Consider the following 14,372-nt stretch of genomic DNA (forward strand, 5'->3'; position numbering starts at 1 on the left):
ATGACCCCCACGAGCGAACTTCAGGCGAGGCTGAGGAAATAGAAGGCAAGCAACGACAACGCATAGAATGCGCCGCTGAAGGCGAGCAGTGCGCGCACCGCCGCCCGCTGCGCACGCGACCCACGTCGACGCGCACCGTTGTTGTAGCGTTCCGTATTCAGCACTTTGCGGCGAAGCACCGCGCTCACACCCCGCGCCGGCCTTTGTACCTTCTCCTTTGCTGGGGCGCCAAACGCCTCATATGTCGCATAAGCGCCCGACACTTGCGACTCCCTCGATACGCCATAGGAACGCTCTTCAGCGGACGGCGCTGCGCTAGGTGGCCGAGTTGGAGACGGCGCCTCGTCCGGTAACGCAAACTCAGGGCGCGGCGCCGACTCAGTCGCGGAAGTGCGCCGACTCGTCGGTGATTCACGACGCCACCTACGCTCAGCGGCAGACAACCGCGTGCCTAACGGCTCGACGCCCTCCGTCGGTTGACGATAATCGAGCGGAAGATATCGTGCGGGATACTCGCCTGGGGCAGACTCGCCGGGACGAGTCTCTAGCGACGGCGCGAAAATGCGAGGGAGATCCCGACGACCACGACGCAGTGGAGCGTAGCGAGGTGAGAGACGGGGGATCGAGGAACCCGCATCCAACAACACTCCGGCGCGTGGCGCCTGTGTCGGCGGAGGCGCACGCAGAGGCACGTGATGGGCGCGGGCACGCGGGGAAGCGGGCGGCATCACGCGAAGGGGCAGGCCGTAGCGGAAGTAGCGGTCGCTGTACACGACGGTGGATAGCGCTCCGACACGGGCGGCTGGCAGTAAGTTATACACGACACGCGAGAGACGCGAAGTGCGGGCGCGGCGGCGACGTGGCAGGAGGCGACGCAGGGCGGCGGCGCGGCGAACAGGTGGGGGCGGGCGCTCGTATGGCTCGGCGTAGAGACGGCGTGGTGAAGGGGAGCGCGGCGCGTGGCGCACGCGGCGCGGGCGGCCGCGGAGGGGCCGTCAGTCGGCGGGAAGGGGACGCGTGCGACGCGCTAGCTCGAGCTCATGCAGCACCTCAAGCACGCAGCCCGAGCTCCATGCCTGCGTACGACACGAGTCGGCGCAGAAGGCGCCACTAGCATTAGTCAATTCCGGCAAACCGCGCCAGGGCGATGAACGTATTTCGGCCACGTGGGGCGCCAACGCTGCGTAAACGGACGCGATCGTCTTTGCATATTGCCCGTTCTCATGGGCGAATGCGAGGCGGGCTCGTAGATAAAAGCCGATCGGCCACACCCACTCGGGGCCCTGGTGATAGTTGAATCCGTGTGCAACACTTGGATCGTCGCTGTTGTTAGAGTTGTCATAATCGCTCCGATATGCCCAGTCGGCAGGGTCAAGAGTCTTCACACCAAGCGGACCGAGCAGAAGTCGCTCGACGCTATCCAGGGCGAGCCAGGCGTGTTTCGGGTCAAAGAGATCGGGCGCAACCGCCATTGCGACGGGGTAGTTACAGCGCAGCTGGTAGTCCGCCCAGGGCCGCGTGGCGCCATGTGTATCTTTATAGATGGCGCGACGGTGAACAAGGTCGGGGCGCGCGTCGGCCGCTGAAGGCGCGGCCGGCACCCAGAAGTGTCGCTCGAAGGAACGATGGATGCGGTCAGCCCACTGCGCGAAGGTCCACGCTGTGAGCGAGCCGTCGCGATGTCTGCGCGCCACGCCGGGGTAGGGATAGCGCCCGGCACGCTGCTGCGTCGCCAACCACGACGCGGCGCTGTATGCGAGCGCCACGAGCTCCACCGCGCTCCCGTCGCGTGGTGTAGCCGGTTTGCCGCGAGTACCGGCCGTTTCAGACGACCCCATCTTGTCCATCCACGTGCCGCAGTTGGCGTCGTTACCTCCGAACGGGAAACCCGTCTCGGGGTCGACGCCGATCTGTAGGTTGAAACCTTTATCGGACATGTGCGCGTCGATCTGCCGACCAGCATTGCGCTCGCGGAATACGAGACCCTGCGGAAAGATAATAATGTCAATGAGCCCAACAAGAATGGCGTATTAACCAAAATCGAAATACACGGTAATGAAAGTCAGTAATCATTTTATTTAATGTGAATTTTAAATTTAGCTGTAAATGTAAAATGCTATGTGGAATTTTATTATAAAATGAAAGAACCTTCCCCAGGAGGGATGTATTACTTGTAGTATTTACTAAATACTTAATGTACTAATTTTTGTTGTCATTGTCAATGTCATCTTGGTGTAACGAGTTTATAACCGTTACTATCAACACGATCGATGTTGATGAATGCATAATTTACGTGAACGAAAATGAAACTTCAACATGGACTTAGATAGACCTGGAAATGAACGTCAAGAGCCTCCTGCATGACGTCGTGCAAAGGCTGGTCTGCGGCGCCGGGCGGTGCCGGATCGCTATCATCTTTGGGGAATATTCGCGATACGGGATCCGTCAGCAACGAGTAACCTTGAGGCGCTTCGGTACAGTACTGGAATATTTTCATAAACAAATAAATATAAAAGTGATAAGTTATGTGAATGATGCTTAATGTTTCATATATCATTAGATCATTAACCTGTTTTATACTCTGCAACCACCACCAAACTGCATCGCGACAGTTAAAACGCGCATTTCGGCCTCCGTCGAGTAAATTCGGAATGAGTCCATGTCTGAGACACGCTGCGAAACCGAGGATGTGATAACGAGCGTCCTACAAAAAGAAAATAATTAGTGCTGCTTTTAGAAACGACGGTCGCGTCATAGGTTGCAAGATTGAAGGTCCGTCCTTCGGGTCCTACCTGAAAACGGCCAGTGAGGAGAAAATTGCCACGCAACGCGATGAAGGTGTCACGACCCCAGCAGCGCATGTAACCGACGGCGAAATGCGGCAGGCCGGCCGACAACGACACCGAGTGCGCGGGCCGCGGCGGGGGTAACGCCGGAGACAACGCTGGCAGCCGCGCTGATTGCACCGAACCCGCCAGCTGCACGCTGGTTAGTGCAAGTGCGCGCGAAAGACTGCAGCCACGTGCCGCACCGCTCATGCGAGCCAGTGCCATACGTTCCACATCCGCGTGCAAGCCACGCATCACCGCCTCGAAATACGCGGGAACAAGGAAACGCGGTAGCTCGGCCACCACGCGCAGCACCTCGCGGTAGCGCGCGCCGACTGCCCCTAGCCTTGGATCGCTCTCGAGGCGACGCCACTGATACTCGAGCAGCCAGTCGCCAGCGCGCAGGTTGTCGCACAGCGGATGACCGAGTTCGTCGCGCGGCGCCACCTCGTCGAGCAACGACAGCACACCCTGCAGGCCGGCATATACGAGCGGTCCATGTCCGGGCACGTCGTAGGCACCGCCACCGCATCGCTCACGCTCCTCGGGCTCGCAACAGTACAGAAGGGCATTGAAATCAGCGAGGTCGAGCTCGGCGAGCGCAGGCCCGAGGCCGAGTGGATCAGGTCGTCCCGCGTGCAGCGCAGCCACCGTACGCCGCAGAGAGGAGAGAGCGGTGGCCTGCAGAAAAACAAGTAACTTTCTTTAACTTTTAAATCGATACCTCTTCAGGTATATTTAAGATTTAAGGTATCGATTTAATTTTCGCGCTGAGACATGGGGAGGGGGTCCGACCTGCGGTGAGTGCGGAGACACCCTTACGGCGACGATAGTGCCGGGTGGCAGCGAATGGAATTCAAGCACGGTGAGCGGCCCCTCGCGGCGCTCGGCGGCGAACACGGACGACTGCGCCAGCGGCACGCCACAACGCACATGCGACTCATATTCGCTCAGTCCATTAATGTACTGCGAGTGTCGGGTGAACGCGCCAGGCGGTTGGAATACGCGTCCCGTACTCCTGTAACGGCCGACATAATATATAAGTCAATTAAGTTTATTTCGAGTAGATAGTTTTATATCGTCGATTACGTCACCTGTAATCTTTGTGCCGAAGACCGGCCTCGAGTATTATTTCGTCAAGTTGCCCTTCGAATCGTAAAGGTTTCACGTAGCGGCCACCGAACGATGCGTCCGGTGAGGTGAAGGCAGTGAACGCCACCAAAATCACCGACTGCGAGTAAAATACATTTCTTAAAATCACATCATTAAACATAATAATATCATAATCGCGTACCAAAACGTCGTCCTCACCTTTCTTGAGAGAGGTTCGTGTCTAGTCACGGCTACTACGTCGGCGTCCATTTGGTCGACATAAACCTACAAGAGAAAATAGCAAATAAAATGAAATTGCAACATATTTGCACATTATCAGATTATAAACCAAGCCGACCTCGCTGTAGCCGGCGGCGGCCAGCTCCACGTGCAGCGCGTTCAGTGCGCGTCGCGCCGCCAGCAGCCCCGCCGCGCCGCACACGCGCCCCTCCAGCCCCTCGTCCGCCTCGGTCTCGCCCCACTCCGCGTACAGCCGCGTCTCATCCACCACGTGGATCTGCAAATACACACACATAGTTACGGTGGTCGCCACGGTCCGCTTCCCACCCGCAAAGCGGCACTCACGTGGTGCGGCACCAGCTCGTCGTAGCCGCGTGTACTGCCCGTCGCACAGCAGGCCATCGCCACGAGTGCGGCCGATGGCAGCATGTCGAACACGCTCCTGTTTTCGAAATACCGCAACAGATAACTATCGCTCCAAAAGTTAGTCGGGCCTGCGTAATTCTAAAACCCCCGCTGAGCTACGTCGATGTAATGTCGGAACGATTTCAAGCGTACCTCTTCTCGAGAGGCGAGGGGTTGTCGTGCGTGAGGTCGAGCAGCACGGCGTGCGCGACGCGCGGCACGGCGAGGCGGCGCGGCGCGCGCAGGAAGGCGCCCACCGCGCGCCCGCCGAAGCGGTGCACCAGGCGGCCCTGCTCGTGCGAGTCCCACGCGCTCAGCGCTTCTGTAACGCGAGACGGAATGTTCAGTTTCGGTCACTCTTGTTAACTTGGTAAGGCGTGTCAACGATACTGGTACGATGTCTCGACATCGTTTCTGAAATATAAACAATTTCAAAATATTAACATGAAATTACTTGTTCGTTTAGCTGCATAATAAAAAAAACGATATTTTTTAAATAAATCGCAGTTATGCTTGCATCGCGACAATATTTTATATTAATATATATTATATTATGTTCCTAAGTTCGACAAAAAAACCCTTCAAGAGTTCAAGTACTGTGATTTAATTACCAATTGTAATTAAATCACTGCTTCGTGGCTGTGTGTGTGCTAAAGTCTGGGCCATTATTACCTCTTATGAGCGAGGTGATTCCGAGACGGTTCACGAAGATGTTGTCGACGTGGTCCGAGTTCGTAAACAGCTCAGCGACTACATACAGATCCGGCTTTACGTTGCGCGCACAATCCAGCATGTACTCCGCGACCTAACATGTGCTTTTAATAAATACTTTTGCCACATATATTGTCATGACATAAAAATTAACCATAAAAACGAATAATATAAACTTTGTTTCTTCTTGTTCCGTATTTAATTTTAAAAAATATATATATTAGTTCATTTTAGGATTTGTTAATCTTTAGTTTTGCATTTATATACTGAATGTGTTAAAAGTGTTATATATAATTCAATAAAATAAAACAAAAAATAGTAATAACAATAGGTAAAGTCTTACGTGCAAGGGCGTCGAGTGACAATTATCTAGTCGGACACCATCAAAAACTTCAGCTGTCAACTCAACATACTCGCGCATCTGTCCCCAAAGGAAAGGACTATCTTCCGGCTTGTCGCCGTACCTGCGAAGGATAGTTATAATAAATAAAAAGCGTCGAAAACTAGTTTAATTTTTGGAATTCTTCATGCGCACCTGAGTTTAACACTGTCTCCCCACGCAATCAGCTCGCGACGCATGTAGACGCGTCCGTCGTGCTCGCGAGCTGCGAAGTCTCGGAGAGGGTCCGCGTTCATCACCCAACCGTTATGCGCCATTACCAACCGGCCCGCCTCGCCGTAGATTATTGCTTCCATATCCGCCAGCGAGCCAACCGCACTCGGGAACGTGAAATACCTGCAACACAGTACTGTCTCACTAGCTGCTGTGCAAACTCGGTCCGACCCACCGTTGCCCGCACTCACCTGGGTACCAGGGGATTTTTGGCGCTCACCTCCTCGATCTTTGGCCCGTCGGACTGCAGTCGGAAATATCTGGAACGGTAAATATATATAGGCACGTTGTAACTTTTCACCAATGAAGGTGAAGTAGCAAAGAAGCGCACCGCATGCCAGCCACGCAATTATCGAGTGCAGCGCAGAGATGGTCGCGCATGCAGTCGGCCGCCGCCTCGTTAAGCTGCTCGAGTCGACGTCGCAACTCCTCACATGACTTCTTCAACCGCGACTCCTCATCGTAGCAATCAGATCTGCGAGAGATCGAAGCTTATAATCAAAATCTACAACAATAAAATCTACAAGGTTTCTAGCTAGAAGAATGGCTATGTAATCTAATAATACATAATTAACATACGTATATATATGTAATATTTTTATATATTAATAATTATACGTTAAATTTATGATTTTTGTAAGGTATACTCTAATAAATGTAAATCTAAATCTCAAACTAAATCAAAATTTCAAAATGTACATATGTTACATAGGCTCATAATATCGAATAAAAATGGGCGTACGCACCATCCGTTCCAACGATTCTGATATATTTTTGCTCGTTAAAAGTTGACACACAGTTTTTTGTATTAACAATTTTCTATTTATTTTGCCTATTGACAAATATAACGGTTAGCTTCCTATTTATTTTTTAATACTGGCGTTTCACAATACCAACCTGTACACGTTATAGATCTGCAGCGCGAGGTCGAGGTCGACGGTGGCGGCGCAGCGGCGGCGCTGGGGGTCGGGGGTCAGTCGCAGCGCGTCGCGCGCACCCTCGCCCACGCCCTTCACAGGCGGCACCCTGCAACACGAGCAGAATGTCATACGCGTTCTGCTCGGGACGAGGCGGCACGACACTACCACCGAAACTTACTTGTTGCGTGCCATGTAGTAGAATTTCTGCACGGTGTCGTCCACGTCACATGTGAACATCTCGTGCAGCCGCGCCTCAGGGATACGCTGCGTCTGCAGTATGTGCCGAATTGCCTGCGCGAGAGGGAAAAAACATAAATGACAGAGCTGGACGTAGGTCTGTCTGAGTAGCTACCGTCTAAGATTATGTACCTATATGCTTTCATTCTGTATATAGAACTACTGAAATTAAGGACACAAGGCACGGATTGCATGGCGACCGGTCACCTCAATATGGTCGTGTTGCGTGACGCGTCTCGGCACGGCAGGCTCGAGTGCGCCGCGCGCGACGTCGTCGCTGAGTCTGGCAAGCACCGCGTCCAGCAGTGCTGCCGGCCGCAGGTGCGGACAGTTGTAGCAGTTGTACGTCGCCTCCGGATGCTCCGCTAGCCATGGCGTCTCGTTGGCAGTGTGGTTCAGTACTACGTCGCATATCGACAACATCTGCAATAGATGTCCGTTTTGGATTAGATAGTCACTCAACCGATTGGGGAAAGCGCTTCGCACACCACTCGCCTTCCAGTCACTGCGCATCTTGGCGACGATATTTTCAATGTCAGCGAAAGTCGCCTCGCGACCGGAGTTCACGTCATTGAAGCGCGGGTCGACGCGGAGCTGGTTGGCGATGCTGTAGCTCGAATTCGACGCGCCCAGCTCCTGTAACGCCAAGTCTTCATTCGATTACGCAGTCACGAGAGATATCATGAAAGAATGCGATGATCGCACCTGTACAGGTGTAAAGTGTATCATGTTGTAGCCGGCCTCGTGCGCGACACGGAGCACACGTAGCCACCGCGGCAGCGGCCCGAGGCACTTGGCGAGTACGGTCTGACACATGACACCATCTAGCGGCACCTGCGATCCTCCCGCGGTCAGTGTAGGCGCTACGTGGAACCAACCTGAACCCTGGGGACCCACGCGTGACTCCCTACAAATAACAGTACGATTAGCTTCGGCGATACAATCCGACTGGGGATGACGGATCTAGTGAGTGTACTGACGGGCTGTCATATACGAAGTAGTAGTGAAAGGATCCGGCGCGTGCTAGGCGCAGCTCGCAGTAAGTATCGGTGTCAGTCAGAAGCAGACCGGAGCCGAGTGTCTCATTTGCGTTCTCACGTTTCCACTCCAGTCCGTAGTATTGATTGCGCACGAACTCCCCCTGCTCGCCCTGCTCACCCTTCTCGTCCGCTGCGACAATACGCAATAGTATCAAATAATTTGATTTACAATATCATCGTTTTACTAAATGATGATAATATTACTTACGATTGTCTGAGACTACATAATTGGTGTAGAGAAAGACCTTGCGACCGAGCAAACTTGGTCCGGGGCAGAATTGTAAATAGCAGCCTTTATCAAATCTGAAAATCAAAATTAATCGTTTTACTTTTACAGTTTGAAGAAAATAAGTCCAACTTTATGTTGCTAAAAATTGTTTTTTAATGCTATTTCAAATACCTGAAAAGAGTTGCATCCTGGTGCTCGCCGTGGTTGAGTGTGAGCGTGCGCACAACGGGCGCCTCCGCTTCGCTCTCGCGCGCCTCCTGTGCCTCGCGCCGCTCCACCGCCATCTGCCTCTGTAACACACCGTGACCAAACACGTGACGTGACACAATAAATAATAATAAACAATTTTTACAATTTAAGTAACACCTCGTTTATAAAAAAATAAATATATCGCATATCACTAAAACTTCTACTACGAGTTAAATTAGCAATCGTAATATATAATTTGATACAATATAGATAGAAATTCTTATTTAATGACTTAAGTAACCTTTTCGATAACAGCCTTTTCGTGCACCTTTCGGCTGTATTCGCTTTTCTCGCGAGTAAGCATTTTCTGCATGACGTGCGGATCTGCACGCCATGAGCGCACACGCTGCAGTCGCAGGCTTCGTGCCTTTATAACCGCGGGATACAAGGAAAATACGATCTCTCATTCGGGATACGGTTACAAACTTTTGTGATTCTCGCTGGCAACTAACCCGTCCTTAAACAAAGCGGTCACCTCATGCGTACGACTATTATATCCTTTGTAAGTTCATATGACGTTATAATTGTGCGGTTAACAGGTTGTCTTTAGAGCTGTATTATTAGAAAAAACTAGTCTAACGTTTAACAAGCTATTGTCTATACATTTAAATTAGTTGGATTTACTTAAGACATAAGCTAACGTCAACTAAATGTTTTGCGTAATATTTACTTATGATGTTCTTATGATTCGTGGCGATACTATGAATTTCGTGTAGTCAGCACTTTATCGACGGCGACGGTAAAAAAAAGTGTGACAGAGACAATGACGTGACGATTGTTAGATTTTATATATATAAACAGTCTATAATATTAATTATATACATTTTAATTTTTTCATATTTTGAATATAGCCTAAATTATTTAATAGTTATTAAAAAATATATGTATGTGTTTATAAATAATATAAATAAAATATTAAGGATTAAATGTGCCACAGATCATGTGTGCAAAAGATAATAACTGAAGATATGACACAGAAAATTAAATAAAAAAAGGTGCACACAGGCCCGTTTGTACCAAAAAATCAGGATGCCATGCATTCGGCAGGGCCTCAACAACATGATCAAGTTTTGGACCATCAGTGAGGCACCTCAAGGGTCTTTTAAATATATTTTTAGAGAGTCCACCATAACATAACTTGCACTTGGGTTTCTTTCCTTAATATGGAGTTTAAAATGCATTATGGTCAAATGAATGTTGATGAAATGATAAAAATTATTTTGTTTTTCTTTTAACAGTATTGGTTTTTAAAATTAATTTTGTTTATTTCTTCATATTTGTTTATTATATATGTTGATGTGATGACACTGGTATATGTTGATAACATTATATCAATAAAAAAATATTGATCACAATTTCTGTTAAGTCATTTAAAAATTATACAAATTAAATACAATATTATATATTTTTATATTATTATATACATATAGTATTGTATATTTTAATTTGCTGCAAAATATATTTAAGGGCAGAATAGACAATGACCTAGATCCCATTTTGCCAGTGCTGCCAACAATGATTGCCAATATAAGCTCTGGATTTATTTACCAAGAAATAACTCATTTGCTGATCTTCATTTCAATTATTTAAAAGAAAATAATAAAATCTAAACACAATATCTCCATGGTAACTAATATTTTAATTAACAAATAAGTAATGTAACATACCTTGAAGCACGATATCTTTGCAGCATGCTTGGATAAACAACAAAATATCATGTCTTAAGATGAACTGATTATGGTATAAATGATAAGCATATTTGATAAGAGAATCTCTGTTTCAAGTATACCAATTTTGTCATGCTAATTTATCGAACACATTTCCATTACAATTCAATTTCATTGAAATGCTTTTATTATCAACGTCTATACATTAAGGATAAACATTTCCTTTTTTTAGATTTTAAAAAGATTTCAAGTAAACAATAAAGAAAAACAAAATTAAAAAAAAATTATTACCTGAGGTTTATAAATAAATATGCAATTAATATCTAAAAATATATTCAAAAAACCTTAAATAGAACAACATGTACCTAAGTTGTTAAGTAAGACAAAAAAATTATAAATTAACTCGCACAAAGATAAGCAAATATTTAAAAATAAAAAAGACACATTGATTGAACACACATACATGATTTAAAAATAAAATACATACCTATATATTATTGGGTTTTAGCTGACCGGCATACAGCACTATTTAAAGTTTAAAACAGTACTATACCATTAACAAGAAGTATCTAGTGCATATATAGTCGTTATTATTATTTCTTACATCAGTATTGATAAATTTGAATTGAATTCCAATTCCCTCTCTTAGCTCAATCAATTAATAACAGAAAACTTTATGACAGAAGTGACCTCAGTGTCCTCTAAAATTTATCAATGTCAAGTTTGACAGACTTGAAAACAGAATATCAAATTAATGAAGCATTACAATGAAATTGTTAAATCATGCGTATATAAGTTCGAAAAAAAATAATTTATGTGTTTGTATCTGGAATTATATCAGATTTGCAAAACTCTTTTATAACATAAATATATTTTATTGTTATATGTAGGTTTAAATTTTAAGTAGAAATAGAAAAAATCATAACATACAAAATAATACATTATGTAGAATATCATTGACATTATGTCAAATTATTAAATTTGAAAATGTAAACTTGTAACTTCAAAACTATAGTAGGTAAGTAATAATGTAAATTGTGAGATGCTTAATATAGGTAATTATAAAATATTGGAAAACCAGCTGTTAAATAAATATTATCATTAACTGCCTGTGTACGTACTATATACAATAAACTGGAGTAGGTACAATGATACTATAAACTACAAATGTGCCTTACGGTTTCACTCACGACATTTTTTGCTTTTATGTCGTTATATTCATTACTACAATGATAGAATCATCGTCTCGGCGTTTATAGATGTTGCTTTCAATAATACAAGTCGTTTTTGCTACATATTATGTATTATACTAGGGATCTTATTATTGACGATATCTCTGCTTTCTACAATCATGTGATGTCTTCCTGAGTCCTGACTTATTCTGGTCACACCGGTAAATCTCAAAAGAAACCAGCCAAGTACACATGACAAATTATAGTGCACAATTGTGTGCGCAAAACCAAGTGTAACCAAGTGTAGTGTGTTAGTTGGCAGTGTACTCCAACTTCTAAAATACGGGCTGTTACTGATTTTTTTTTCGAAAAACTCAATAATTTTTTATCCGCCCAACCAAGAGTTTGAACCCAGAAAACCTCGGGATCTGTGGTTTTATATCTACCAACTAGACCAATGAGGCAGCCATCAAGTACGTAGCCAGAGTGTACACTCTAGTTACGTACTTGATGACTAGTGACAACGACTCTAGCTACGTATTTGGTTGGTACCGACCTACTGAAATTATATAGCGTGCGTAGCTCCCATTGAAAATAAAGAATTTTAACTAGTTGCGTATTTTAAGATTTGGCGACCCCAGTAAAAGTAAATTTCCGGAAATTTAATTTTATATATCTTTTTCCTTAAATACATTAAATTATTTATTGTTATTAAGCGAATTACGGTAATTTACATACATACATACACTACCAGCGTGTGAAGATTCAAATATGAAAAAAAAAGTTCAAGTCTAATTAAAATATTACCAAAAAATAACGAATAGAAAAGGCGATTAGGTTGCCCACTGCCGCTTTTCCCCACGTGCCTCCTTGCTCATAGGGTAAATACGCCACTGATTTTAAAACTCGAGTAAAAGTAAGTATATCATTTCGTATTAATTTATTTTTGTTATTTGATATACTTCTGTTATCATTATATTTTTATTTCCACCTTTGACCTTAAAATTTATATCTTATCTTTTACCATTTAATAAAACTGTAGTAATGTATGTCTGTATGTGAATAAAAAACGGAGCTACAAGTCCGATTTAAAATAATAATTTTCTAGTGTCATAATTTATAACTTCACACTGTAATCACAAGAAATAGATAACCGTCAACTAATCTGCCAAACCGGAGATAAGTATCATCATTATGTGTATGAATCGAACATGAATAATTAAAACTGAACCAGGGTAAAATCGCCAGGCAAAACTATTATTTTACAATGATATAAACTAATGAATAATAGTAATAAGTCACTGAATTATTTATCAAATCATTCAGAAACTAGTAGTATTTTGCACTGTTCTTTTTAATCAAGAGTCTGTCATCAAAATGAACGTTGTTATTACCGGTGCAGCAGGATTTTTAGGATCGCGATTAGCAAATGCTTTGCTAGCACATAATTCAAAGATATCTGTTGCGCGACTTGTTTTAATAGATTTAATACAGCCCTCCCCATATAACGATCCACGAGTTACAACACTATCAGTTAATCTAGCTGACCCTTCTGCAGTTGATCTAATCATTCAACCCGATTGTCATATATTATTCCATTTAGCTGCAGTATTAAGTGGTCAAGCTGAAGTTGATCTCGACCTAGGTCTTCGTGTTAACTTCGATGCAACTCGAGCTTTAGTCGAAACGGCAAGACGTCGGGCCCCTAATCTTCGATTTGTGTATACAAGTACTATTGGAGTATTTGGAGGAAACCTTCCATCTGTTATTAATGATCTAACGGCAGTCACTCCCGAAAATTCTTATGGCTCCCAGAAGGCTATGTGTGAACTACTTCTAAACGATTACGCTCGCCGTGGTTTCGTTGATTCACGAATAGTAAGACTGCCTACAGTGAGCATTAGGGCTGGTACCGCGAACCGAGCAGTGACATCATTTGCTAGTGGGATAATACGCGAACCGCTAAATGGGAAATTTAGTATTTGCCCGGTTGGAACAGCGCAAAAATTATACCTAACAAGCCCACATACAGTAGTGCAGAATATAATACACGCGGCCACGATTCCGGCAAACGCTCTGGGTTCATGGCGGGTAGTTAATTTACCTGGCATTTGCGTGTCGGTTGGAGACATGATTGAAGCGTTGCGGGAAGTAGCAGGTGATCAAGCAGCATCGTTAGTGCAGTTTGAGCAAGATGAAATGATTGAACGTATGGTTGCAAGCTTTCCGAGCCAATGTGATTACTCCCGTGCTACGAGTCTTGGTTTTGCAGTTGATAAACATTTTATTGATATTATTCGTTATTACATTCGGGATGACTTAAATGCTTCAAATTAATGTTTTGTTATTTATTTTGTATTAGATTTTGAATTAACAATAAAACATAATTAAATTAATTAAAAAGTTTTGTGATTTTAGTAAAATGAATAATAAAGTCGTCACAGATAAACAGATATTTAAAAATGAACAGTAAAAAGATAAATATTCTGAAATTATATATGAAAGCTGACAACACTAGAATTATTCATTTAGTCAATACCCGCGACTCGGGCAAGATTTGAATTTTGTGATACTTATTTTTATTTTGGAGGAGTAGTGACATCTTTAAAGTTGTAATCTAAACAGAAAAAATGTTCTTACGGTAATGTAGAAAATCATTACAAGTTTACTCAATGTCATGGCAAGTATCTTATTAAGCACCAATTTATTTTATTTGTGTTAGAATATAGTTCAAAGTGCACCTTCCTGAATTATATGCTCCTGGCAGCTGCTCGCCCTGCCAGCCGCTATCTACGACGCCGGGGTTAGGTTATTGTACTGGACTAGACACAAACAAGTTACAATTGATATAGGTTTTATATGCAGAGAAATTTAAAATCTTATATATTTTGAATATGATAAAGTAGTTGCAAGTATTGAGCAATTGTTAACACTAGAATATCCTATTTTATAAAATAAAAATTGTAACA

General features: G+C 44.6%; 2 protein-coding genes across 4 annotated transcripts; one reads left to right on the forward strand and one right to left on the reverse strand.

Moving 5' to 3' along the window:
* Nucleotides 1-994: 994 nt before the first annotated feature.
* LOC113393526 (glycogen debranching enzyme) lies at nt 995-12,313 on the reverse strand. Of its 3 annotated transcripts, none has more exons than XM_026630468.2 (24): nt 12,211-12,313; nt 8,487-8,605; nt 8,295-8,389; nt 8,027-8,216; nt 7,752-7,953; nt 7,542-7,682; nt 7,254-7,469; nt 6,988-7,100; nt 6,787-6,915; nt 6,221-6,364; nt 6,081-6,149; nt 5,812-6,012; nt 5,620-5,740; nt 5,238-5,370; nt 4,719-4,887; nt 4,506-4,602; nt 4,279-4,437; nt 4,140-4,205; nt 3,923-4,059; nt 3,624-3,846; nt 2,793-3,509; nt 2,570-2,704; nt 2,333-2,482; nt 995-1,985 (listed from the first exon to the last, which is right to left on the reverse strand). In XM_026630468.2, exons 2-24 carry the CDS (start codon nt 8,597-8,599, stop codon nt 996-998), a joined length of 4,710 nt encoding a protein of 1,569 aa, XP_026486253.2. In that variant the 5' UTR covers nt 8,600-8,605; nt 12,211-12,313; the 3' UTR covers nt 995. The 3 variants fall into 3 exon arrangements, with proteins under 3 accessions (XP_026486253.2, XP_064071240.1, XP_026486251.2); XM_064215170.1 differs by lacking the exon at nt 12,211-12,313 and adding an exon at nt 10,719-10,924; XM_026630466.2 differs by lacking the exon at nt 12,211-12,313 and adding an exon at nt 8,806-8,936.
* Nucleotides 12,314-12,737: 424 nt separating this feature from the next.
* Nucleotides 12,738-13,771, forward strand: LOC113393349 (D-erythronate dehydrogenase-like). Its single transcript, XM_026630195.2, has one exon. It carries the CDS (start codon nt 12,781-12,783, stop codon nt 13,738-13,740), a length of 960 nt encoding a protein of 319 aa, XP_026485980.2. The 5' UTR covers nt 12,738-12,780; the 3' UTR covers nt 13,741-13,771.
* The last annotated feature ends 601 nt before the right edge of the window (nt 13,772-14,372 follow it).

The sequence above is a fragment of the Vanessa tameamea genome, chromosome 6, assembly GCF_037043105.1.
Source record: "Vanessa tameamea isolate UH-Manoa-2023 chromosome 6, ilVanTame1 primary haplotype, whole genome shotgun sequence".
In the NCBI taxonomy this organism is placed as follows: domain Eukaryota; kingdom Metazoa; phylum Arthropoda; class Insecta; order Lepidoptera; family Nymphalidae; genus Vanessa; species Vanessa tameamea.